Genomic DNA, 25961 nt, shown 5'->3' on the forward strand with positions numbered 1-25961 from the left:
GCTGAATGAAGTAGTTCTTAGGTAGGTCAGCAAATTGTCGCAACAGTTGAACTGCAGAGCAACAGAGATAAGCACAAGGATGCAACTCAAGGCTTTGAAAGCTCCTGAGCCACAAAGAGCAAGAAGTAAAGGAAGCATTTAGCCAGATTTCTGAATCTCCTCTGTGTGATGTTCTTCCCACTACTGAGCACAGCAAGAGATTTGATAGTGGTCCAGCATGGTGTGGCCACTTTCATGTTCTTGTATAGGCAGAAGACAAAGCTCAAGGCTTTGCTTTTGTGGGCTGAGCTGAAAAGCCAGTTTCCATGGGCTTGGCAGAGTATTGGGGGATTGTCTTTGCTTAAGGAGTCTATAGTGGTTCCTGATGGGGCGTTGGGAGGGTTGGAAGTAGGGGGCAAGATGCATGTCTGACTAGCCTGGCAGGGTGAGGAGAAGGCAAGATGACAGAACGTGCACTGCAGCCATAAGGATGTTGCAGTGTTAAAGAGGAATCTCTAACAATTAAAATGAGAGTCAGATGTGTGAGGAAAGCTTTGTGCCAGGCAGGTGAACGTGTCATCTGTAATGGAACAAAGGCTGAGTAAGATGAGAAAGAGTAAGATGAGAAACATTTGAAAAAAAAAAAAATCCATGGCAAAACCTGAGCTGCAGAAAGATCATAAAAACTGGATTTCTAAACATTTCTGTGTATATAGTTCATTTTTTCCTGATCCAGAGGCATCGACTCGATTCCAAAACAGAAAGACAAAGAAACTCCCAGTAGAACCGAGTATTTTTTCCAGAGCCTTATAAGGAATATTTTGCTTCTTGCTTGCTAGTTCCACTCTGGACCAGATATATAGTGACCCAGCATTGTAATAATCTTCTGGTCCACTAGGTACTCCTTGTGAAGTATTTGGGAAACAGTTGTACATGTCACAGGAAAAACATCAAAGGATGGAATTCATTCTCTTCCTCAAGTTGGGCAGTTTGAGAAATAACACAAAAATAAATGAGTCAGGGAAAGTTAATCACTCTATCACCTCCAGAGAGAACTGAGACGGATGTGTAGCCCTTCAGGTCTATTCATGTAGGTTCTTCTACTCTGCTCACCAGCCCACTGCCTGACACCGGTGTAGTAAGCAGTGTGACTAATACCAAGCATATGTTGTTTGCTCTCTCAGCCTCTCCAGAGGAAGCAGCATATATGCCAGTATGTCTTGTTTGATAGGATTTTCTGCTGTCTTTTAAAATAGAACGGCTGTTCTGCATTGATGCTACAGAAAGCGGCCCCAAAAGGTTCAAACCCTGCACTTTGAGGGGAACCTGTTGAGAAGTGGGACAGTGCTTAATTCTTGCATGTGTTTGTTTCCCAGCCTCTGAAGGATTGCCAAGTTTTGCCTGACTTACACACAGGCTTTATTTTGACTACAGTGCTATTGTATGTATAATGCTACCACGACAGGGATTCTCAGGCCAGCACTTTCTGGCAACTGATATCTTTGCCTTAAGACAGCAAAAATCAGCCTCTCGAGTAAATTAACAAGGTAGCCCTCAGAAATATTGCTAAAGAGTTGATCGAACATTTTGGATGCACTTTCTGTGAGTTAGCTAGCAAGGCCCAGCCCCTTCTGCTGACGTCTTTCCTCTCTATCACACATCAGACTTTTCCCAGTGGAGCTAGAGAACAGGCTTCAATGAAAACTGCCTGTTTACAGCTATATGGAGATTGCAGGCACCACAGCCACTCTTTCCTCTACCTGACTTGGAACAGAAACCCCATCATCAGGACAGAGAGGTAGCCTTGTTGCCTAGCAAAGGTGGGATGATTTATCTCTGCCTCTAGATTGGTCCCTTTTTCTTCGCTGCACGAGAGAATTGTTTTCAGACTTCCAAGGAGAATGAAACCAGGCTAGAAATCAGCGTGAATGTGTGAGAGCTGCTCTCCCAGGCAGAAGAAGGAGTCACAGGGTTTCTGTGCTTTTTGTTCCTGTGCAGAGCAGGACAATGGTTCTATCTGCCCCAGTTATAGCCCTGGGGGCTACCTTAGGGACTGCAACTAGCATCCTTGCCCTCTGCGGTCTCACCTGCTTCTGCAAATGCAAGCAACCTGGGAAAGGACTCTCAGAAAAGGACCAAGAGGAGGACACAGAAAATACTAAGCCCAGTGTGCTTCAGCCAGTCCAGCAAGTAAGACACAGTCTCTTAATTTACTCTGTGATTTTTCCTTAAATGAAGAGGGTGGGAATGCGACTTGCCTGTTAGGCTAATCAGCATGTGGTTTATGCTGCCTATTTATCTGCTTACAGTGTTCAGGATGTAACAACATGTTAATGGGAGGAGGATTGCAGGAAAAAGAGAGACAGGAGCTGGGTGACCCACAGAATTACTGGAGCAGGAGACAGCTGCTACATTGCCAAAGAGAAAGCTGCTAGTTGCAAAAATAAGGGAGGAGGACTGGAAATGCTGCTTAGCTGTCAAGCTAGATCACAAGGGAAATAATTTCCTGAGGAGAGAAGACTGGACTTTACCAGGTGGAATGCAGCATTGTAAAGAGGAGACGACTCCTGCTGGGATCTCCTATAACATCTGTTTCTCTAACTCTATTCAGATATCTTATGGTTCATACAGGATAGTTCCCTGTCAACAGCTGGTTTCTTGTGAAAACCATCCCTCCTCCTCCCTGCCCCTCTGAGGAGATTAATTATCTGTGAAGTTATAATGAGTCATTGAAATGATAATAAAATGCAAGTGAGAATCTAAAGTGTGATGACCAGACAATCTCATCACACTGTGAATTGCTTTTTCACTTACTATAAGAGCAATGTGGAGTATGGATAATGTCAGGCATCCCTGTGGGGTCTGTCTTCCTTGCTAGAATCAAAAAAAACCCCTGATTTACTCCTGAGCTCATTGCAAGAGAGAACAAGAAGAACTATAGGAACCTTCTAATATACTTATTAATGGGAAGACCTCCTTTAAAGGGAAATGTTTGACTTATTTCCTTGGTTGACTACAATTTTTAGCATGAGCTGTAGCACTGTCCAGTCTCTGAAAGTATTACCTGTTGGTTGTTGCTCTTGATGTTTGTATATGCCTACATCCTTTTTGCTTTCATCTAGCCATTCAACCAAATGTTATGCCACAGCAGCCTGTTCCAAAGGCCAGTGATCCATTGTGTAAGTCTTTGTTCATCTTTTAATTATCTGAGCTGCCTATTAGTTTTGTATTATAAAAAGTGTAGCAGGAGTCCTAACTGCACTTCTCTGTAATGTTTACAGTTATATATTCAGTCTCTCTCTGGCTAACACTCTTAGGGTCATAGTGGAAAGGAGCCCTTGCACCCTCATGCTCCTGTTGCAGTTTGTTCTCAGGAAAGATGACCAAATCTACCAATTGTATTGTGAGATCTGGTGCAGATACACAGATTGGCATTACCAGAGCTTCTGGTTGCTGGAAGATGGCTCCACTGACCATGGATGAACATCTACACTGAATTTAGGACTTCTCAAGAGATTGCTGCTAATTCTGAGTGTTCATCCATGAGCACGGTGAATCCCTCCTAGTACCTGTTTGTATTTTACTAGGATGATTTTCACCTGCTGTCCTGTTTGATAGCTTTGTCATGTCCTTTCCAGGCCCCTTTTTTTATTTTCTAACCCGTAGAGAGGATTTGCCAACTCCTCTGAGTTTTGCTGAGTTTTTCCAAGTTTACTGTTAAAATGAATGAGAAGTGTATCACTTTGACAGTCATGTCACTTTGCATAGCATTTTTTCTAGCTGTTGTCCAGAACAACCCTACCCAGAGATAACCGCACCATCAGTCCATTTTTACAAGATGCTTTTTGTTGTTGTAATCTTAAAGCTCACAAACTTCCCAAATATTTACCTGAACTCCATTCTTGGACTGGACATTTTCTTTTTTATACAGCCTTTAGTGAAATTTTGGAAAAGTGTTAATCCATATTGGAGCTTTTCCTCCAGGGTGTCACCCTGCTTGCATGACTGAAATAAGCACTAAGTGACCCTGAAGTCCAAATAAGCTCCCAGTACCCAGCAGCTATTAGGTTATGGTCCTCACAATATTTCTACATTCATCAAGCTTTGCCATGACTTAATCTGGTATTTGACCAACAGGGGATCAAATTATTCAACCTGCCCTCAGTGTATCACTGTTACCTGAGTGATTGTATTCTTTTAGCATTGTAGACTTTCTCGTTATAGGTATTATTTCTAATGTTACTGGGTTTGGGTGTTTTTTTTTAAAGAAATAGAGCCAAATTACAGCAGCTGAATGAACATTCTGTCACAGAAAGTGCAAAATGTTCTTAGTTTGCATATTCCGTATGTTTAACAATTCTTTCCAATTAAAATAGTTTTCTTGCCAGGAACATGTTTTCTCCTATGCTGTCACTGATTCAGAATCAGTCTATATACCTTGAAGGAATTAATCTCAAATTGAGTTCTGAGCTTGTGAAGTTTTATCATCTCTGTCTGTGTTTATAAATTGACCTGTTGGGACTTTTTTCTGATTACATTAGTACACTGTTTGTCCTAGCCAGTGCTTGGCGTACTTAATTATTGAAGCCTGTCAGGGCCACTGATTCTGATAAACAGAGATGACAAAAGAAAGATGAAGCAAGACTGCATTTTATTGACTTGGCATGTCTCCCATGACAGTGATGCTTGTATTTGCAATAGACAGAGGCTCCCCATGGACACGCCCTGTATACGTGAGGAGGAAGCGTTCAAACACAAAGATACATCTACAGATCAATTAAAACCCACTGTATATCTGCAAAGTATCAGAAAAACATGCAGAATGAACGTTATTAAATGCATCCAGCAATGGCAACAATCTGGTGCATTGTTTGAGTGACACCGAGCAGGGACCCAGAAGAATCAGTTGCAGCCTCCTTGCTGCTTTCGTTTTTTTTTTACTTTCACATGTTTTATGCACAACTGTCTGAAGTCTTCTGCTCATCTCTTTAAGATACTGCTGCTGGTTTGCAAAGGGAACTTCCGTAGGGCACTGCTATGAACTAGATTAGCAGACAGCACTGGGGAACAGAGCTGGCAGCAAAAATAATAAACAGAGGCAGATGCAGTTGGAAGAGGGGGTGGGCTAGTCCCACTGTGCTTGCATATGTCTCTCATCTCTAATTCTGTAGAGCAGACAGACAAGAGGAATATTTAGACCCAGTGAAGCTCTATTTGCTGTGTGCTGATGGATTTCCTGGCTGAATGTCTGGCTTTTAGCAAGTGCAAGAAAAGATTCTACTAACAGCAACTCAGCTTTGTATGGTGTTTTTCTTCTCCAAGGATCCCAAAGTGCTTCATGTGCTAGCAGCACACAGCAATGCAGGCACACTGCCCTGGTGTGACAGTCAGTGACTGGTAGGACAACAGCCTTATACAGGAGAGAAGGAGCAGCAGAGACTGAGCAGCATGGCAGGCACTGTATGCGTGTCAGGAGTAACAAAACAGAACAAAAGCAACCTCATTTTTCAAACTGTTGTGTAGTGACTCCTAACATACTTCTCTTTGTCGGTCCACATTAATTTTAGAAGAAAGGAAAACTGCATTTAAGGTTTGGATGAGTAACTTCAAATTTCCTATATATTTTAGGACTGATGAGGCTCACGTCCCTAAAAGCGGGATCTCGCTTACAGACCCGCACCATATGTCTTACATAATATCTGAATTCAGCTAAATTCTAGGTGGGGATCTGCACACAGTGATGTCTTTCTTTCTCAACCCACTTCTCTTTCAAAGCCCCTAAATTTAGACAAGACAAAATGCTATGTTATATAGTGCTCTTCTTAAACACTGATGCTGCCTTGGGAAGATGGAGTCACTGACCTATTTAGTTCTTTACCACTACCAAGTGCATATAACCATAGTGCTATGATCTCTGGCAGAAGAACTTGCCAAGCCGCTCTCCAACATCTTTCAACAGTCCTGGCTCACTGAGGAGGTCCCATATGATTGGAAATTGGCCAATGTTACCCCAGTCCACAAAAAGGGCTGCAGAGCTGACCCTGGCAACTACAGGACTGTCAGCCTGACCTCGGTGCCTGGCAGGGTTATGGAGCAGATCATCCTGAGTGGAATCACACAGCACCTTCAGGATGGACAAGGGATCAGACCCAGCCAGCATGGGTTTAGGAGGGGCAGGTCCTGTCTGACCAACCTGATCTCCTTTGATGATCAGGTGACTCACCTGGTGGATTAGGGGAAAGCTGTGGATGTGGTCTATCTGGACTTCAGCAAGGCCTTTGACACTGTCTCCTATAATATACTCTTGCAAAAGCTGGTAGCCCATGGCTTGGACAAGTGTACTCTACGCTGGGTTAAGAACTGGCTGGAGGGCCGGGCCCAGAGAGTGCTGGTGAATGGGGCTGCATCCAGCTGGCGGCCAGTCACTAGTGGTGTTCCCCAGGGGTCAGTGTTGGGTCCAGTCCTGTTTAACATCTTTATTGATGATTTAGATGAGGGGATTGAGACCATCATCAGCAAATTTGCTGATGACACCAAGTTGGGAGGGAGTGTCGACCTGCTGGAAGGCAGGAGGGCTCTGCAGAGGGATCTGGATAGACTGGAAAAATGGGCTGATTCCAATGGGATGAAGTTCAACAAGGCCAAGTGCCGTGTGCTGCATTTTGGTCACAACAACCCCCTGCAGCGCTCCAGGCTGGGCGCAGAGTGGCTGGAGAGCAGTCAGACAGAAAGGGACCTGGGGGTACTAATTGACAGGAAGCTCAGCATGAGCCATCAGTGTGCCCAGGTGGCCAAGAAGGCCAATGGTATCCTGTCCTGTATCAAAAATAGCGTGGTCAGCAGGACAAGGGAAGTGATCCTTCCCCTGTACTCTGCATTGGTGGGGCCACACCTGGAGTATTGTGTTCAGTTCTGGGCCCCTCAGTTCAGGAAAGACATTGAAGTGCTGGAGCGGGTCCAGAGAAGAGCAACACGACTGGTGAAGGGACTTGAACACAAGACCTATGAGGAGAGGCTGAGGGAGCTGGGGTTGTTTAGTCTGGAGAAGAGGAGGCTTAGACGTGACCTCATCACTCTCTGTAACTATGTGAAGGGAAGTTATAGCCAGGTGGGGATTGGTCTCTTATCCCAGGCAGTTAGCAATAGGACAAGGGGGCATGGGCTTAAACTCTGCCAGGGGAAATTTAGGCAGAAAGAAATTCTTTACAGAGAGAGTGGTCAGGCATTGGAATGGCCTGCCCAGGGAGGTGGTGGACTCGCCGTCCCTGGAGGTTTTTAAACTGAGATTGGACATGGAACTTAGTGCCATGATCTAGTAAACGGACTAGAGTTGGACCAAGGGTTGGACTCGATGACCTCTGAGGTCTTTTCCAACCCAGCTGATTCTGTGATTCTGTGATTCTGTAAGCAGAGGATGACTAAAGAGCTCAAAGTCCAAGACTGCTCTCTTTCTTCAGCTCCCTTTCTGGAGGAATAGGTATTCTCCCTCAGGACACGTGAACTGGAACCACAAAGTCCCAATGCAGACAAGTGCTTCAGGGCATCATCTACATTCATTATTAACAGGAAACAATGAGACTAATGAAAAACTTTAATTACAATTACAAACATTTTCTGGCTCACCCTTGATCTGAACTTAACACAAAATAGGTTGGCAGGAAGTGAAGTTGGAGAGAATCCCACTGCACAATAATCAACCAGAATGGCAGTTTTACTTCTGCTTTTTGTCTTTCATGTTCTGGAAACATTAATAAAATCTGTTGCAAGGGTTGGGGTCATTTACTAGTCAGCTCTTGTTCTTTCCTATTGATGAATCCAAATATAAATGAATCTAGAATGATTTCAGCTGTAAGCAGACAGGATTCTTTCTTGGGACATAGGGAAAAGAGGAGTGTTGTATTCCACTAAAATATTTTTCATTGTTTTGGGAGAACAGTAATGCCTTTGTGACAAACTTCACTTGGGCTGCCTGAGCATTATACAGTCTTTCAGGTTCTTCTGCTCATTCCATGTTAATGATTCAGCAGGGGATCAAATGTTAAGATCAAACTTAGTATAATAAAGGGGAAATGTGTGTTTAAGGGTCAGGTGGAGCCAGGAGATAGTCCAAGAGGCTGAGATGACCAGTGAATCAACTACTTTTGGTTTGCCATTTCAGGGCTCATTTGTTCAACCAGTTCTCCATTGTCTTGTTACACCATGGTCATACTAGCACAAAATGGCTGTATGAGCCACACCTTTGCTTTTCTAATGCTTACTACATACTCACATAAAATGTTATTAAATCTGTGGATAGCTATACCCTCTTGATCTTGGGTTTGACTTCAAACATCAGGGTAAAAAATACCATACCTCAATCACAGCAAAATGAACTTCATGGTTGATTTCTATGCTAAGAGAAAACAGACTTAGAAAAGAAGGATTAACTGGTACAGGAACAGAGGAATAATCAAACAATAAGGACACATATTTTTTTCGTGGCAACCAAACATCTGTAGAGGCATAAATCTGAAAAGACATACACCAGGTAGAAGGGTGTCAGCTTTGACAAGAAAATCTCTGAACATGCAGGCAATGGTTTCTAAAACCCAAGAAACAATGATGGTAAGAATGATCAGAGGCACTGTATTTTGTCCCTTTGTCTCAGCTCATTTAACATTAAGAGAATCTGAAGAATTAGCCTAATTAGTGCAAATAACAAGTTTTTAATTTTCAGTTCAACGTTAAGAAAACTGCAGAGCCAGTCCAGCCTCGAGCACTCCTGAAGTTTCCCAACATTTATGGCCCCAAACCAGTAGTAACTTCACCTGAAATCGTTAACTACACACAATACTCCCTGAAGACAACAGAAGAACCAGATGCTGGAAAACATACTGGTTTGGATGAGAGCAGGATGAAGATACAAGTCAATGAAGAGCTGTTTGTTCTCCCTCAAAACGGTAGGAGCATTTGGTCTTCAAACCAACAACTGCTTTTCTAGGTGTAGATCAGTAATACTTCTGAGCATAATGTGGTTGTAGTTAGATAAATAAATGTGAAAATGGATATATAGGTTTCTTTTCACTGTCTTATAATTGGCATTATAAGTGAGTTCTGTCTTCAATGCATGTGTTTAACAGAAAGTAGTCATGGAGTTCATCGTGACATTCGGATAACAAAGCTGTAGTTGTGTCTGGTCGATTTTTTTCTTTTTTTTACCTAAACATCTTTTATTTTGAAGAATCCGTCTCACTGGAGGCAGGTAGAAAAACATGTATTTAGTGTAGTTTTACTGAAAGCGGTTGACAGACTATGGCTGAAATATCTGGCCAGAACTAGGCAGAGTATCTCCTCCAGGACAAATGCTACCTGTCCAGTAACTGTCCTTGTCAGGGACTTCAGCAGCAGGGGTTGAATCTTCTGCTTCATTTTCCCTACTGCTTTTTTTCCAACAGTTTGGTGAAATGGTCTTGGCTTGTTGTAATGTGCAGTGAAACCAAAGGCTGACACCTCAGACATTTTTGCCAAACGCAGTTCTTGTTTTTCAGCCAGCCCAAAGGGTAACATGCCAAAGCCTGGAACATAAGATTCCTGGAGCCTGGGAGAAAATGCAATGATAATTATATACATCTGGCAGCATGTTTGAGTTGCTTCCATACTGATTTTTACCTTCACAGCTGCCTTTTAACTCTTCTGGTTACCACATTAATAAAACCTTCCTGAAGGTTTGCCAGACACATCATGCCATCTGTTGTAATTTTTTTTCAGGGAACTCTTTCTAGTTTTTTTAAATTAGTTGAGATTGTATTTTTTTCCTTTTGGGAGGACAATTGCTACATTCACCCTTCCACCCTGAGACTTATGAGTATGGAAAAGAAAGTACCACGGGAAGCAGCTGGATTGGAGGAAGAGGCTGTCTGTGCCACATCCTTACGTGTCAGGGAGAAGATTATAGGGTGGAGAGGCTGAAGGATGGTGGCTGTGTGTAGGCTAAAGCTTTATATAAGTGTGTTGATCTAAGAGCCTCTCTGTACTGCTAGTGGCACAAGCGAGTTTGCTTCCTGCTGTGACTGATTTCAGAGCTCAAGTGTTACTGAAAATAAAGCAAGAATTGTTGCATTCGCCTTTTGGTGTCACATTGAACTGGTCTGGACTGTGGCTGAGATTTTTAGGAGGAAATGTGCTGGTCCCACTACTGCTTTCTGTGTGAGTCAGAACTGACCTTGCAGATATCAGTTTCTGATGAGAAAAAGCTGTGGCTTCTCTTTTAGCCTTGCAGCTTGCTTTATTTCAGTATGAAATAAGTGCTAAGCTTCAAAATCACACGTGGAGAAGCTGCCTCACAGCTTCTCATGCTCATTATCTTCAACCTGGTCAAGCACTATGAAAGTTGACATCTTCTGCATGACAAAGATTGCATTGTTGAAATTTAAAAGAGATCTGAACCAATGCAGAGTTGCATGGCAGTTCAAAAGCAGATTAAAGTTCTCATTCCAAGGAACACAGGATTTAATTCACCAACGCGAGTTAAAAATTATATGAAATAAAATTACAAGTAATGAGTGTAGTTTAGACACCTTGGCCTAGGCATAAGGTGAAAGAGCAAGTGCGTGAACCGTCTTAGAGTACAAAGAGGTAAAGAGCAGAAGGCTTGTCCAAGTGCTGTAGAAAGAGCTGAAAGTGAGAAGACAGAGCAAAAAGGATATATGTTGATGGAGGAAGAAGGAACACAAATTATATTCCTCCATACAAGGTGCAGGAATAGTAAGACATTTAGAAAAGTCAAGTCAAGGCAGGGTGGATTTGTTCTCCTTGGAAGGTGAAGACTTGCTTGCTAAAGGGGTTATTTCAGTTCCAGGTGTGGTAAAGGACGTGTGTGTCACGGAGCACTTGAACCCCGAGAGGGCAGCGAGCTGTAACCAGGCCCCTGAGCTGCACTACTCCCTTGCATATGATCGACCAAAAGCTGAGCTGCGTGTGACCCTTCTGGAAGGTAAGGGGCAGAGGTCTTCCACTGGTGGTTCTCCATCCGGAGGGTACAAGGCATCTGCTGTTTTTATAAAGAGGTCCCCTCCTGCCTTTAAAATCAACATGCGACCCCAGGATCATTGTATGTTTCATTGGTTCTAGGCTTGCAGAATAGAAATATCTGTTAAAGTAACTGTGCAAGACATGGCTTGGGAACAATTGTTTGCACAGCTCAAAAGCCGAAGCCAGGAACCAGGATGGGCTCCTCCAGTCCCAAACATGGTGCAAAGCAACCTCTTTCTTTTTTATCTTTTTTTCCTTTGAGGGCAGGGCTATCTCCCTTCTCTCTATAACTTTAATTCTTCAACTTGACCCACTCCCTACTGTCTCTGCCTCAAGTCAAGGGCTGAGCTGGAGATAGCAGACTTATCTTGTTGGCCACTAAGGAAGGTCCCTGTGGCTGCATCTGGCCAGGCAGCCAGGCTCTGTGTCACTCTCTGAAGTGGAAACTGACAACTGTAACAGCTTCTCTGCTCAGGGCTGGAGCACCATCAGTTCCTCTGGGAAAGTAAAATAAGCTGACTGAATAATTCATGCACAGTGCAGATCTCTGTGGAAGCCTAATCAAATCACACCCTCTGAAGCGAGAATTGAAGGGGTGCTAAATGGCAGCTGCTGCTGTGGGCTGCCTGCCAGCAGCAAGCCACAGCTCCCCTCCAGGGTGAACACCCATGACTGTGGGATGCTACCCTGGCTCTCCTGCACACGTGCTCCTCCATGGGTGCCCCACTACCACCCAGGCAGGATCCAGCTCTGCTCCGCAGCTCCGCTCCCCCAAGAAACCAGGAGACCCCTGTGAATCATGAGACCTGGAAGCTCAGGAACAGCTGTCCTTGGAGTGGCTGCAGCAAGGACTTCAGTTTTGCCCACAAAGCTGTTCTGTTTCATGACCCCACAGAGGAAGGCATGCTCCTCTTCCTGTGGAGATGGCAGCACAATTCTGATGATGCAACTGGAGTATGAAATGTCTAGATTCACACTCTAGACTTTTCAACATAAAAGGGATATAAAATCAGGGGCGAATGTGTCTTGACACAGATCTTTTGGGATGTGGGATGGCTCCTGAAGAAGTCATTTACCAGAGGCTGGATAAGCAGCATGCAAAACCCATATCCACGCTGGCTTGCAGGGGTGGATGTGTGCCAGTAGGGAGGTCCCTCCCATCTCTTATGTCTGTGACTGGCCATCCTGCTTTTAAAGCTTTTGTAACAAGCTTCCTTTGTATGCTAAGGTAAAAGTAAATGAGAGCTGCCCATCCCTGTGCCATGCAGTGTCTCATCTCATTGCTGTTGTTTATCTTCCAACAGAGCATGTTTCCTTAAACTCGGCTGCTGGGCTCCCAAACACTAACAGGTCCTTCTGCAGAGGCAGAAAGACAAGGACAATGTGCAGCATGAGGAAAATACCAGAGTATGGGCTCATGGGTTAATCTGCCCCATGCAAGCAGGAACAGAGGTCAATGTCTATGTAGCTGTTTTATTTTATGACTCTCATGAAATAAGCAATTAAGCCACAGATATTTCAAGGCTGTGTTTTATGAAAGGTCCTTACAATCAATCATTGTTTTCCAGCTATGCATGGCAGAATGAGTGGGGACCAGGATGCTGGCTGCCATTGCTACATACTGGGCACACTGGTGAGCAAGTCTGGCATTGCTGAGGCCCAGACAGAGCTGAAGAAGAAGATGCTTCACACCCTCTGGGAGGAGGTCCTGAGGTTCCCATTAACAGAAGAGGAGATGCCAGAGGGGACACTGACTCTTACACTGAGAAACTGCGACAAGTTCTCCAGACACAGCATTGTGGGGGAACTCAAACTGGGCCTTGCTAACATGGAGGAGTCCTTTGGGGTGGCCCAGTGGGAAAGGCTAAAGACCCCAGAGAAGGTATGGACTGAGTTTGTGTCTGTAGTACAGAAACTCTAACGATTAATTGTTCAGACAAGAGAAGCCCTCTTCCAAGACAGCTGCATGTCAGTGGGTGGCTTTATTTGTTTGGAGCCAGGTTTAGAGGGGCGATGTGTGACTGCAGAGGTCACTTGGCACTGCTCTTCATTGGTCGGTAGCTGATCATTTCAGAAAGCAATCAAAGGCCCATCAACCCAGCCCTTCCATCTACAGCTCCTGGCAGTTAAGACGTGTCTAAACTCCCTCTCCTCGCTCAATTACATGACAATCAGACACTGATATCTGTAATTCAAAGCCTATATCTAGAAGAAGTTCTAGAAGTGCATGAGGTCCTGTGAATTAGCAATGCAGGACAGTAGTGGCAACAGCTGAAAAACCAGAGAGTGTCTACAGAGCAGGACAGAGGGACTCTGCAGAGCTGGCTGTGGGTAGGGCATACAGTGGCACCTCAGTGTGCTTTAAGCCAGGAGTGAAATACATTGTTGGGAATGAAATGTTTGACTGAAGACCACTTATCCTTACTGCGATCAATACAGCAGTGCTATTCATTCTTGGAGATGTCAAAATATGACTAATTTCACTGTTTTGGTTTATTTAAACATCAAAACAGCCCTTTCCTTCCTTATCCACCCCTTCCTGTCTGCACAGGCAGGGAAAATAGAAGGAAGGATCCCAACGGTATTCGATGCAGGTACAGGGGATGCTTCATGTGCACTAAATTGTTGCACATTTCTTCAGGAGCGTTTTCCCTGCCATTAACTAGATTATTCTTCTAGCAGCAGCAATACACTTAACAACATGGCAGTAGGGCACTGCCATTGTTGCTACTACATCGCTACAAACAGGTGCCTATTGTATTCCGGTATGGTAGGGGGTGAGCAATGCAAAACAACAACAGCGTTGTCACTAAGCATGCTGAAATAAATGATTGCGTGTCACTGTCAGGGATGAGGGCTCTCCACTGAGTTGGCCAAACACAGAGTACAGAGTTAGCATTTCTAATTTCCAATAATGCTAATTTATCTGATTGCCGTTTGAATGCTAATTGGGCTGGCCACTCTAAAAAAATTCTGGCAGAGAGAAAGGCAGCAGAAATAAATGGGTTATCTGAATTAGCTTAACAAACTTCAAGCACAAAGCTAAATATTTGTCTAATAGCTGTAAATTGAACTGAGTTCCCAGTTCACTGCTGCAAAAAAAATATGTCCAAAAGTAATTATTCCAAGATAATGATTTAAATTCCTAAACTGAGATAGATGGAGGCCCCGCATCCCCCTAATCTACTGTAGTATCTGCTTTGTAAGCGATACCCGAGGAACAGCCTGTTCACAGCAATGGTCAGTTATCACTCAGTACACCTGATGCAGTCCTGACACACTGGGTACTCTGTCTTTGTCCAGTTTCACAACCGTGCATATAAGCAGGACAGCATTCATTTCTTCTGCATGCTGACAGCACAAGGTTAACACTAACAGTACTGCTGAACAGTGCCCCAGTTTGAGCTGAGGATGTGCAGTGAAAGCTGAATTTGCGTCATCTGGGACCTGAGAGAGCCAACCGTTACACAGATAGCTTATATACAGATTCTGAATCATTCATAGAGAAGCCGAGAGGGAGAGAGGGAGGAAGAGCTGATCAAAAGAAAAAAAAAAAAAAGGAGCTATTTTTGACAGCATCCATTCAGGAACAAAGTTACTGGCCTTTGTTTAAAGTCTGACATTTCCTTGAAAAGCCACAAGTGGCAGAAATGTCATTCCTGCCTTCCCAGTAAGTCTCCCACACATAAGGGAAGGAGCTCAGAGAGCAGCTTACAGCTAACCAGATAATGTAATTAGTATTCAGGAATTCATGAAGTCCTGTGAGCAATGCAGAGTGTAGATATTGCAGACTGATATCCTTATCTTGTCTTCCTTCCCTCCAACTGCTTTGCTAATGACAGTGATAATAGTGGCTCCTTGCGCAGCACCTTCCCTTTTGTGATTTCGCAGTGCCCTGCACACGTAATTCATTGATGACCCCCTGATGCTTTTTATCCTTATCGGGCAGAAAGGAAGACTAAAGCTCTGGTCGTTATTTGAATTTGCAAGGTTGCAGCACAAAGTGCAGGTTAGGGATTTAATAGGAAAAAGAAAACAAACAAAAACCCCAACAAAGACCCAAACAAAACCCAGGAGGAGGGGCAAGGAAAAGTACCTCTGGCTTGGTCTCTTCATGCAAAACTCCAGCAGACACCAACCATTGTAGGTTTTGGGTTCCTGTGAATACTGGCTGGTCAAAAACTTGATCAGAATATTAGGGGCTAGAAGGCCATAAACACAAGATGTGACATGTGTGCACAATGTGTGCGTGTGTGTATTCCCGTTTACAGAGCCTTGCCACCCAATCTCCACTTTATCTATTCATGCCTGGAGCTACAGGAACCAAATTCTAGCCAAGAGCTATAGAGTGGGACCTGGTAAACTGTAGAATGGATAAATAAATAAAAGCAGCTTATAACTTGCCTGAACTGTGCTTTAGTATTGAGGCAGTATTTGTACTTGTCCCTCCATGTACAAACACTTATTGTTTTGTAGTTGACTTACAGTCATTTGGATTTACCTTTGTTTTTATGTGTGGGAATTTTTAACACCCACTTAGATTTAGGATAGGATTTATGTAAGACAAATGCGTACGAGCCCTTTGTTGCTACCTGAGTGCATGAAAAAAATATTTACTTGGGTTGCTTTGGGATTGAATTTCAGGCTTCCTTGCTAATGGCCTCCCACCTGATTTGTGCACGACAAATAAGTCATTCAAACCAGACAGCGATGACAGCCATGTTTTCTGGAGACTCAATCAGCTCATGCGGAGCACACAGGGGCCTGTCCTTGCCTGTTGCAAGTAACTGGGTGAAAACTTAATTTGAAATATTTATGGCTCGCTCAGAAGCAAGAGTGCAGAGCACAGAAATGGCCTGGAGAAGGGCTGTCTGTCCTAAAGCGTGTAGATCATGCTAAGGAGTCCAAAGGGAGTCTGTTGAATTGACATTGGCTTTCGGGGACTCTTCTGGGTCATTAACCTCGCACTAAACCAGATTTCCGTCACAATCACCTACTCGCTGAGAGAATAACAACTCCCCTTTTGGCACTCGCCACAGGCTGGCAGCTCTGCACACACCAGTGGGGACTTTCTCTCCTTACCACCCGTTCCCGGGAGGAAATGGCCACTGCTCTCCCAGGGGAGAGCGACGGGCCCTGTGCTCCTGTCCCTCTGCTTCCCAGGTGCTTGTCCATGGCAAGAGGGAAGGAAGGGGAGGAAGGTCAGGAGGCTAAGAGTCCCATCACTAATGGGAAGAAAGGAATAATAAAGGGAAAGGGAAAGGGAAAGGGAAAGGGAGAGGGAGAGGGAGAGGGAGAGGGAGAGGGAGAGGGAGAGGGAGAGGGAGAGGGAGAGGGAAGGGAAGGGAAGGGAAGGGAAGGGAAGGGAAGGGAAGGGAAGGGAAGGGAAGGGAAGGGAAGGGAAGGGAAGGGAAGGGAAGGAAAAGAAAAAAGAAAAAGAAAAAGAAAAAGAAAAAGAAAAAGAAAAAGAAAAAGAAAAAGAAAAAGAAAAAGAAAAAGAAAAAGAAAAAGAAAAAGAAAAAGAAAAAGAAAAAGAAAAGAAAAAGAAAAAGAAAAAGAAAAAGAAAAAGAAAAAGAAAAAGAAAAAGAAAAAGAAAAAGAAAAAGAAAAAGAAAAAGAAAAAGAAAAAAGAGAAAAGAGAAAAAGTGTGGTTTGCTGAAGTGAGGCCCTGATGGTTCAGAGCATTTGCCCCAGAGGAAACCCCACAGGGGTGGCAGGGAGAGCTGCTCGCAGGCCTGAGGGAAGACAGGCTAGGAAGGAAGAGAAAATGCCAGGCGTGGGGCCATGACTACCTCCCTATGGGACCTGTTGAGCACTGGAACAGGTTCCCCAGGGAGGTGTCACAGCCCCAACCCTGGCAGTATTCAAGAAGAGACTGGGCAAAGCTCTCAGACACATGGAGTGAACTGTGGGGTTGTCATATGCAGGGACAGGAGTTGGACTCTATGATCCTTGTGGGTCCCTTTCAACTCAGGACATTTTGTAAAGTGCTGTGCCAAGCTCATGGAGGATTTCAGGCTGACTGGGTTTTTCCCATATCAGCCAAGTGTATCAGAGAAGGTTCAACTCCAGCTCCAGGGTCTGTCTGTGTGGCACAGACCCTAGAATCACCTAATCTTTTCCAGGGAGCCCTACACTCCTGCCAGGCAGCATGGACTGGGTGGGATCCATGTCTGATCAGAGCCTCCTTCCAGACAGAGCAGCTGAAATGCAGAGTGAATTATGAAAAGCAGGAATGGAAGCAGGGGATATAAAAAATAACCTCTCAGTAAAGGGATATCTGACTACTTGCATGTAGTTCAGCCTCAAATCCTCCTCTTCTGACTAAATATTACACTAAAAGGAGATGCTGGGAAGCAGTTACTCTCCAGCGAGAAAAGCAAGCAGTAACTGACATGATCAAGGACTCATGAGTGGAGTCCTCTCAGACATCTTTGCCAGGTTCATTCTCATCCAGTGTAACTGGAAATATCTCCTGTACAAAGACAATGACACAGCTTGGTTGGTTCACAACTGTCCACTCATCACCTTGTACTGTTTAGTTTTCCTAATGTTACAGCCAAGATTGTATAAAAAATTAACCCTTCCTGTGTCTCCATTTCCAGGAGCCATCTACAGGCCATGGAGAGGTTCTGCTCTCTATCAGCTACCTGCCAGCAGCTAACCGCCTGCTGGTCGTGATTATTAAGGCTAAAAATCTCCATTCCAAGCAGCTGAAAGATCTACTTGGCAATGGTGAGTAGAATAGCAAGAAAACAGAGATTCTTGTTTCTGCTATTATGTAAATCTAGAAATAAAGTGGAAAGGGTGGTCTTTGGCAGAAAAAAAATAGATGTTTGGCTTAGAAAGCCAAAGAGATTTGAATAATTTCTAAAAAGTGAAAACCAACCCCCCAGGATCAATGTTTCTTATGTTCTCTCAGTCTGATGGCACCAGTTAAAATTCTCTTGCACGTATTTTGTTACATGCTCATTAATATGGTGTTTCTCTCAACTTCCTACACAGATGTTTCTGTCAAGGTGACACTGAGGCATCAGTCCTTGAAGCTGAAGAAGAAGCAGACCAAACGTGCAAAACACAAGATCAACCCTGTGTGGAATGAGATGATCATGTTTGAGGTGCCTCATGAGCTCCTGCGTGCTTCCAGTGTGGAGCTGGAAATGCTGAGCCAGGATGGTGCTGGGCAGAGCCACGTGCTCGGCAAGTGCAGCCTGGGCTTGCACGTCACGGGCACGGAGAGGAACCACTGGGAAGAAATGCTGAAGAACCCCAGGAGACAGATAGCCATGTGGCACCAGCTCCACATGTAGGCTCATCATGATTACTGCTAACCAGATTTCCACCAGGCCTCTGAGCCTGAAGGAATAAGCTGCATTTCACCTTCCATCTTCCTCTCCACAAAGTTGCTTGGCACAGCATTCTTCTTACACCACGTTCTCTGATTTTCCTGCTTCATCCTAGCCAGGGAAACTGTCTGGAAAACGTGTTTAAAAGACAATCACCCACCTCAAGTAGTTCTCAGAAACAAGGGATTTGGTTGTCTGGATGATTTGAATTGGTTTTATTAGCCTGCCCAGTGTAATTTCTGAGAGGTCCCTGTATCCGTGGAGAAGCAGAGGTGAACAAAGGTATCACGGAAATGTAAGCCACTCCTTGACATCTAGCACTGTCATCCAAGTCCCTTGATGAGTGCTGGCTCCATAATCACAAACATGTGGCAGATGTTTTACCAGTCACTGTTTTTCATAATACTTCACAAGGCTGTGAGAAATGGAGATCACAAAACTGTCACTGCATCAGTATGAGAGAGTGAAGCCAGCATGCAGTAGATGGATACCTAGAGAAAGATACAGAACTAAGGGAGAGAACAGAGAAAGAAGAGAGAGCGAGACAGTCAACACTATCATCCTGTGTAGCCTTTGAAGCAAACACTGCCGAACAAGAAATCAAATACCTTCCTTCACTTTTATTTCCTGGAATGTTTGATACCTTGTATTCGGGATTCATGAAACTGTGTTTCAGGATCCTTTAGCAGAATACCTATATCTTTCTGCAGTGTCACCCAGGAAGACTCTAAACATGGATAAAAGTTATTGGTGATGTTATTTCCAAAAACCTGGAGCAAATCTTTCTGCTTACTGCCATCTTTTCTGATGGGTTTTTCTGAGCTAGAAAATTTCAAATATTTCAGTTATATTCCAGGCAACATCTAAGACTAGACAAAAGAAGTGGGATCATTTCATACCTTAGCAGTTGATTGATGGTTTTGGTTTGACAGTTAACTATCGCACTCATATCCTCATACCAGCATTAGTCAAAGACTACCGTTTAGAACTGCCATGCATTTCATCACTTCCAGACAGAAGGAATTCACTGACCAGACAGACTCTCCAGGGCTTGTTTTTTGTGTGTGCTTTCAAGACTCAACATGGCTTAAATGTTACTGTTTACTGCCCTTTTTTTTGTCTAGATGGATTGAAAGTCTGGCACGGGCAGTGTTAATTTTATGACCCCCATACGCACACTGCCTGTCCTACCGCTTTATTTCAAGTAGTAGACACAGTGTTAAAGGACTTGCATGGGGATAAGACATCACAAAATCTAAAACCAGAACCATATATTTTATAACACTGAAAAACTCAGCGTTCATTTCTGCAGGGTCAGATTGATACTTGTTTAAATCAGAATATGAAGCTAGGCTTTATCTAGCATCCATCCTATTTTGATGACTTAGTCAAAAGAGTCCAATAGACTGTCAAATGAAGGCTGCCATACTGATGGCACAGGAAAACCACCAGAAACAGTATCTGGAAACTGGCTGATGTGCCAGGCACAGAGAGCTCTGAACAGGAGAATGAATTTCAGCTGGAAGCCCATCACTAGTGGTGACTGGGGCTGTAGTGGGACTGATGCTGATTAACATCTTCATAAGTGACCTGGACAATGGGCCAGAGGTGCCCTCAGCAAGTTTGCAGATGACACAAAACTAGGAGTAGTGGTTGATACACCATGTGGTTGTGCGGCCATTCAGATGGATGTGGAAAAATGGGCTGACCTGAACCTTCTGAAGTTCAACAAGAAGAAGTGCAAAGTCCTGCACCTGGGGAGGAACAAGCCCATGCACCATTGTAGGGCTGAGGGCTGCCCATCTGGCAAGTGGCTTTACAGAAAAGGACCACAGTGCCCTGGTGGACACCAAGTTGAACATGAGCCAGAAATGTGCTCTTGCAGCAATGAATGCCAACAGTGTCTCGGACTGCCTCAGGAAAAGCATTGCCAGCAGGTCAAGGCGGGATGATCCTTCCTCTCTACTCAGCACCAGTGAGGGCACATCTGGCATGCTGTGTCTAGTTCTGTGCTCCGCAGTGCAAGAAAGATACGGACTTAAGGGAGAGAGTGCAGCAAATGGCCATAAAGATGGTTAAGGGACTGGAGCATCTTCTGTAAGAAGACAGGCTGAAAGAGCTGGAACTGTTCAGCCTGGTCGAGAGAAGGGTCAGGGTGGAACTTATCAGTATGTATAAACACCTGATCTGGGAGAAAAGAAGATGGAGCCAGACTCTTCTCACTGGTGTCCAGTGACAGGACAAGAGGCAAGGGCACAAACAGCAATACAGGAAATTCCATATGAGCACATAAAAAAAAAAAAAAAACCAAAGCCGGTTTCCAAGAGAGGTTGTTGAGAGTCCCCCTCCTTGGAGCCACTCAAAATCTGATGGGATACAGAGCTGAACAACCTGCTGCAGTTTACCCCACTTTGAGCAGGGGTGGATTTGGACAAGATGAACTCGAGAGGTCCTTTCCATCCTCAGCGATGCTGTGATTCTGTGAAGAGACTGACAAGGCTGATGTACACTGAAAACTCTGCTATCTTGACACTGCTATTCCCTTTATAGGTGATATAGCCAGGAGTTACAGGATCACTTTAAATATGGCGATAAAACCAGCTTTGACCACACAAGCAAACAAACAGAAAAACAAAGTATGTCAATGAATCTTATACCCGATGTTTTAATCTCTGATATTGCTTCAACTGGCTAGAGGGGATTTAAACAAAAAGAAATTTGACTTCCTGTTTTGCTCTATGGGCTTCTGTTTGTTAACAAAAAGCTGTAGGATACTGTGAATTAAATTGACACAGGGTTTTAGTTGATAGTGAATTCTTAATAGCTGCTGTGTTCATGATCTACCTGTAGATATTCCTGTAGATTTGGAATCATTATTTCCATTTAAGTGCAAAATTCGTTGTGATATTTGCCTAATACATATAGATTCCTGGCAGTGTTAGGATTCTTTTTTTTTTTTTTAGAGTAACTATAAGAAGGATAACTTCATGGTATGATGCTACTCAGCTGGCACCGGAAAGCCTGAAGGGCCAAATATTTGCCTTGCTGCCAAGAGATTTCTCTAGTTCTGCCTCCTGCTTATTTTAATGAGCCTTTTATAACATCTTGGTGACTGATTGTAAACAGCACTATCTGCCTCTGCCCCTGGTGATTTTGGCACACCCTGTAATTAGACAGCAATCCTATAGCATCTAAAGGAATCACCTCTCACAATCTGATTTTGCTGTGACAAAATAATGTCCTCTTTTATAGCAGAAAAATACCTGTATACACACTACTTAACCACAAATCTGTCTTACGTGTGAAGTGGTGCCATTAGTGTTAAAGGAGGGTGTTGTTCCCTCCTTTACTGCAATGGGATTTAAATGGGGAAGAGAGGAAGAGGGAAAATGCATGCATCTTTCCCGGCTGGATCATTTTTGGTGTCTGGCATTTCAGCCTGGAAAGAATGTCTCTCACATTCAGTGCAGCCCGAACAAAGGCTGCCAGGTGGTTATTTAACGAGGCAGCCATTTGCTGAGCAGGGGCTGAAAGCAGGCGCAGTTAAGGGTGCTGGCTGTCCTGAACAGGAGGAATGCTGCGTACGTGTGGTACCGGAGGGGCTGGGACGCTCAGACTGGGCTCTTTTGAACTCTCTGAATAGGAGCTGTTTGTCATCGCATTCCAGCTCTGCCCTTATCCCTCTCAACCTCCTGTATTGCCTGTTTAGCAACGCCTGTGTGCCACTCAGCCCCAGCACCCCAAGGGCTGGAGGTGCTACACTGGCCCAAGCAGACAAGCTGCAGGGGGCTGTTGTGGGAGATGACAACATCATGAATACAAACGCAGAGTATCTGGAAATGCTCAGTGCCATCAAATCAAACAGCTTCAGCAACACAAGCTGTTAAAGTATTGCTTAAGCACAATATGGCCAGAGAACCCAGCCAGGCAGCTCCATGGTTTGCAGCTCCTGAAGCTGTAAATACAGGAGCAGGAACAAGCAACACTAACACGTCTTAAATTAAAGGGTGCTGCTTCTGAACTGCACCATAAGAAGCAAAAAAAGCCTAGTTATGGCAATTAATGTTCTTTAGGTATGCGTGTGACCACAAATAGCCATTAGAGTCCCCAGTGGCTATTCAGTGGTTGCACTGATTATTATGTCTGCTGTAACCCATTAATGTGAAGCTGGAAGCTAAGAAACAGTAGGGAGGCCAGAGAAAACAAAACAAAACAAAACAAAAACCAAATCAACAAACAAACAAAACCCACAAACAAACAAAACAACAACAACAAAAGCACAAAAAAACGGGGGGTGGTGGCAGTCTACTTGATCAGAATGAACAATCCTTTTCACAAAGGGCCAGAGAGCTGTGAGTTTAAGGACAAGGATTCACTGTTTCTCATCCAGTGACAAAAGCCAAACAACATGACTACTGTAGATCAGAATGAGAAATGCAGCTCCTATATTGCATCCAGCATTGCCTGGGAGAGGTGCTTTCCTGCTGTGGCCTCTATTCAGAAGAGGGGACTGAGAGGCCAGAGGAAATAATTTGTGACTTCATTAAGGAGTTACCTGCTTAAAAAATAGATTGTAGCCATATGTTGCTTTGCCTTGACCTGCCCTCAGAGCTAGATCTTCCAAAATAAATGATCTAGTTTGATTTTCAGCATTGCAGTAGAAGAGATTAAAAAAACCACAGATCATCGATAGTCAATGAAGCAGCTCTGGGATGTTTTAGACTCATTACTACCCTTCGTCCCCTTCTCCATGTATAACAGGGAAGTGGTTGCAGCTGGTCTCCTGTAAGGGTAACACTTTTTCAGTGCACAGTTTTCCCCTCACTTCTCGTCCCAAATATCCTTCATTGAATGGTGATAGGAAACATGTTTGCTTTGCAAAGAGGTAATACATCAGAAAAGAATGGAAAGAATGGAAAATTCCCTTTAACAGGTCTGGGAAAATTTTCAAGCTTGAATAGTCTCCCAGGCATTATTGTGCTTTCAACACCTTGAACAGAAGTACCTCGCATTTTGCTGGCATTGGTATTATCTGGCAGTAGTGTCCAAAGACACCTATTTTTTTTTTTTCCAGAATGGAGGACATCGTATTTTGGGCTCTACAAATACAGCCCAAGGTTTGCCAAAATTTTGCTGATGTCTAAGATAAGCAGAGCATAATGACATTTAGTGAGATATGGGAGATAACGTGGCTTGGACCACACTTCCTGCACTCTTTTGAAGGTCTGATTGAACTGAAGGACAGAGCTTTGGCAGTATTATTTATATGTTTCAGAATTTAACTAAGTATCAAAATATATTTGGTTCCGTTACTGAAAGATTAGCATGATGAGTAAATACTAATACTTGACACTTTATACTGTTTTTTCTGTTGGTAATAATCAAATCACACAAGAATAGTAGCAAAGTGAAATAGTGCTTTGTGGCCTTCCAGCATGAAAAGGCTTTTCTGCTTACTTGGTCCTTCAGTGTTCTGGTGTGTTTATTGTACAGAGCAAGATATTGTTTGTCAAGACTCTATATTGTTTGCACAGTCCAAAGCACAAAGACAGAGCATGAGGCTCAGCCATTGTGTCTAATGTTACAGCACAATATGTAAATCACTGCGAGTAAATAATTCCAAACTATATCAACAGTGTGTCTGCATTGCTTACTCTAGGGTAAGTCCCCTCTGCTTGCAGCTTCTGTCAGGGGTATAAAGTGCTGGGGTGAGTCAACAGAACGTCCTCTGAAGGGTGTTGTAAGGGATGGGAGTACAATGAGAAGGGTAGCAGTCAGCAATGGAGTCCTATCCTGGCCAAGCACAGGCTCTTTACTGGCTATTTTCAGCAAGGTGGCAGATCAATAAAGCTGTAAAGGCTTTCTTCCAGCTGCCAGGAGGTTAGGGAATAGGATCTGGGAACCAGGTTCCTCCCAGATACTGGCTCCATCTCTGAAACAAAACTAAGAAGTGAATTCGGATTCAGAATTTCTGCTGCTCTTAGTACTTTCAAGGTGATGCTGATGATATTCTGTAAACTGTGCATCTGTAAGAAGAAATACCTACTTAGCTGACCTAATACCGTCACTGGAATTAGCTGGTTCCTAACAAGACATAGAGATCAAAAACTGCACATGAAAGTAAAAGAAACCAGATTTTGGGGGGCAGGAGTGGGAAGTATTTACCACATTGACAGTTTGGGGGCACTTGCTTACCCATCACAAGGATAAACAACAAAGAGAGTCTGTCGGGGCCACAGGCTGCTGCTGGCTTTGGAAAGAGTGTTGACGCCAGCCTGTCAGCTGCACAGCCAGGATGATGCTACTGAAGCATTCACCATGGAGGTGGGGGGAAAGAAGATGTACTTTTGCCGCATAGGGAGTCAAACATGGATGCTGCATTTGCCGGGGACAATCCTTCCCTCCCAGAGTCACTCAGTGATTGAAAAGCAGCAATAGCTGCCACAGAATCATTCTTCTCTTAACCCTGCTATTCGTTGTCACTTCGGGTTTATTAGAAGCTTTTTTCCTCCGAGGTATTTAAAAATTCAAATGCAACTGGCCCATAATCCTCTATCCACTAGGAGAGAGTGGCACCTAATCCATCAGTTGTGTTGCAGCTGTTATCAATAGCTGGAGGTTTGCAGCCAGTTCCTCTGCTTCCCTCAACTCTTAGTGACTGCTGAATCTGGGATAAACCCAGCAAAGAAAGGGCTTCAAGATGCCCCTGAGAAGACAGCTCAGACCTAAAACCCACCTGCTACCCAGTTTTCCAGTACAACTCTCCCAAGCAACATGAGTTCCTGTGGTGGCTGGGAGCACAGCTCTGTAAACCCTGTCCCCACCACTCATGGCTCCCTGTCCTGTCCCTGTCCTGTCAACTGTGCCACCTCCATACTGCTTTCCCACTCTGCATGTCTCCGAGGGGCCACCAGCCTCCCCAGAAATGGGGTGACTGAAAGCAGTGCAGACAGCACACTTGCTTTTCCCCTTGGATCAAAACGACTTCAAACGGGGGACTTCTGAGAGCTGAAATGTCTAGTTAGCGCATATGCTGTTCTGCGGGAGCCTTTGATTATCCTTCAGATATTTTTAGAGTCCCTTGTAAATGAGCTGCGGCTCCGTTCATGTGGCAACAGCGCTGCAAGAAGCAGCCTCTGGTCCCCTGTGCTCACCACTCTGTGCCACAGTGGAGCCAGACCCACGGCAGCACCCCAGCCCTCCACTTTAAACACCCTGCGTGGACACCTGCTTAGATCCACTGATTTGCATGGCTACCCATGTTTTCCTCCCCACCTCAGGAGAGGCAGACAGGGAATCAGCCCCCAGGAGACACAAAGAACCCCCTCTGGTTATGCTTGCGAGGTCTCAGCATTGCAGGCACCACAGTCCTTCCATTTCTAGGAAGGAACAACACATGATGTTTTTTTGCTAAATCAGGTTTTAAGTGCCAGCTGCTGACAAAAGCCATCCTGTGGAGCATGTTCAGGACACCAGCAGAGCTGGGGAAGAGCACACCAGGCTTTAATGCTATGACAACCATCACAGACAAATTTTTCAATTTCCTTTTCACTCATATTGACATGAAAGTCGGTGGTCCTAAAAATGAAAAGCACCTTTAGCCCTAGATCAGATAAATTCATGCAA

General features: G+C 44.2%; 1 protein-coding gene across 2 annotated transcripts; it reads left to right on the plus strand.

Moving 5' to 3' along the window:
- Positions 1–1617: 1617 nt before the first annotated feature.
- Positions 1618–23964, plus strand: SYT13 (synaptotagmin 13). 2 transcript variants are annotated; one of them, XM_005500252.3, is made up of 6 exons: positions 1618–2169; positions 8696–8918; positions 10817–10951; positions 12558–12871; positions 17595–17724; positions 17995–23964. In XM_005500252.3, the coding sequence occupies exons 1-6, from the start codon at positions 1987–1989 to the stop codon at positions 18297–18299; spliced, it is 1290 nt and encodes a 429-aa protein (XP_005500309.2). In that variant the 5' UTR covers positions 1618–1986; the 3' UTR covers positions 18300–23964. The 2 variants fall into 2 exon arrangements, with proteins under 2 accessions (XP_005500309.2, XP_013227388.2); XM_013371934.3 differs by having other exon boundaries at positions 1621–2169; positions 10811–10951.
- The last annotated feature ends 1997 nt before the right edge of the window (positions 23965–25961 follow it).

This window comes from Columba livia, chromosome 5, assembly GCF_036013475.1.
Source record: "Columba livia isolate bColLiv1 breed racing homer chromosome 5, bColLiv1.pat.W.v2, whole genome shotgun sequence".
In the NCBI taxonomy this organism is placed as follows: domain Eukaryota; kingdom Metazoa; phylum Chordata; class Aves; order Columbiformes; family Columbidae; genus Columba; species Columba livia.

Bases quoted from the DNA above. Each gene is read 5' to 3' on its own strand.
- SYT13 (XM_013371934.3), top strand. From the start codon at position 1,987: ATGGTTCTATCTGCCCCAGTTATAGCCCTGGGGGCTACCTTAGGGACT. The intron at 2,170-8,695 runs GTAAGACACAGT...TTTAATTTTCAG, and splicing joins TGCTTCAGCCAGTCCAGCAA to TTCAACGTTAAGAAAACTGC. The intron at 12,872-17,594 runs GTATGGACTGAG...CTCCATTTCCAG, and splicing joins GGCTAAAGACCCCAGAGAAG to GAGCCATCTACAGGCCATGG.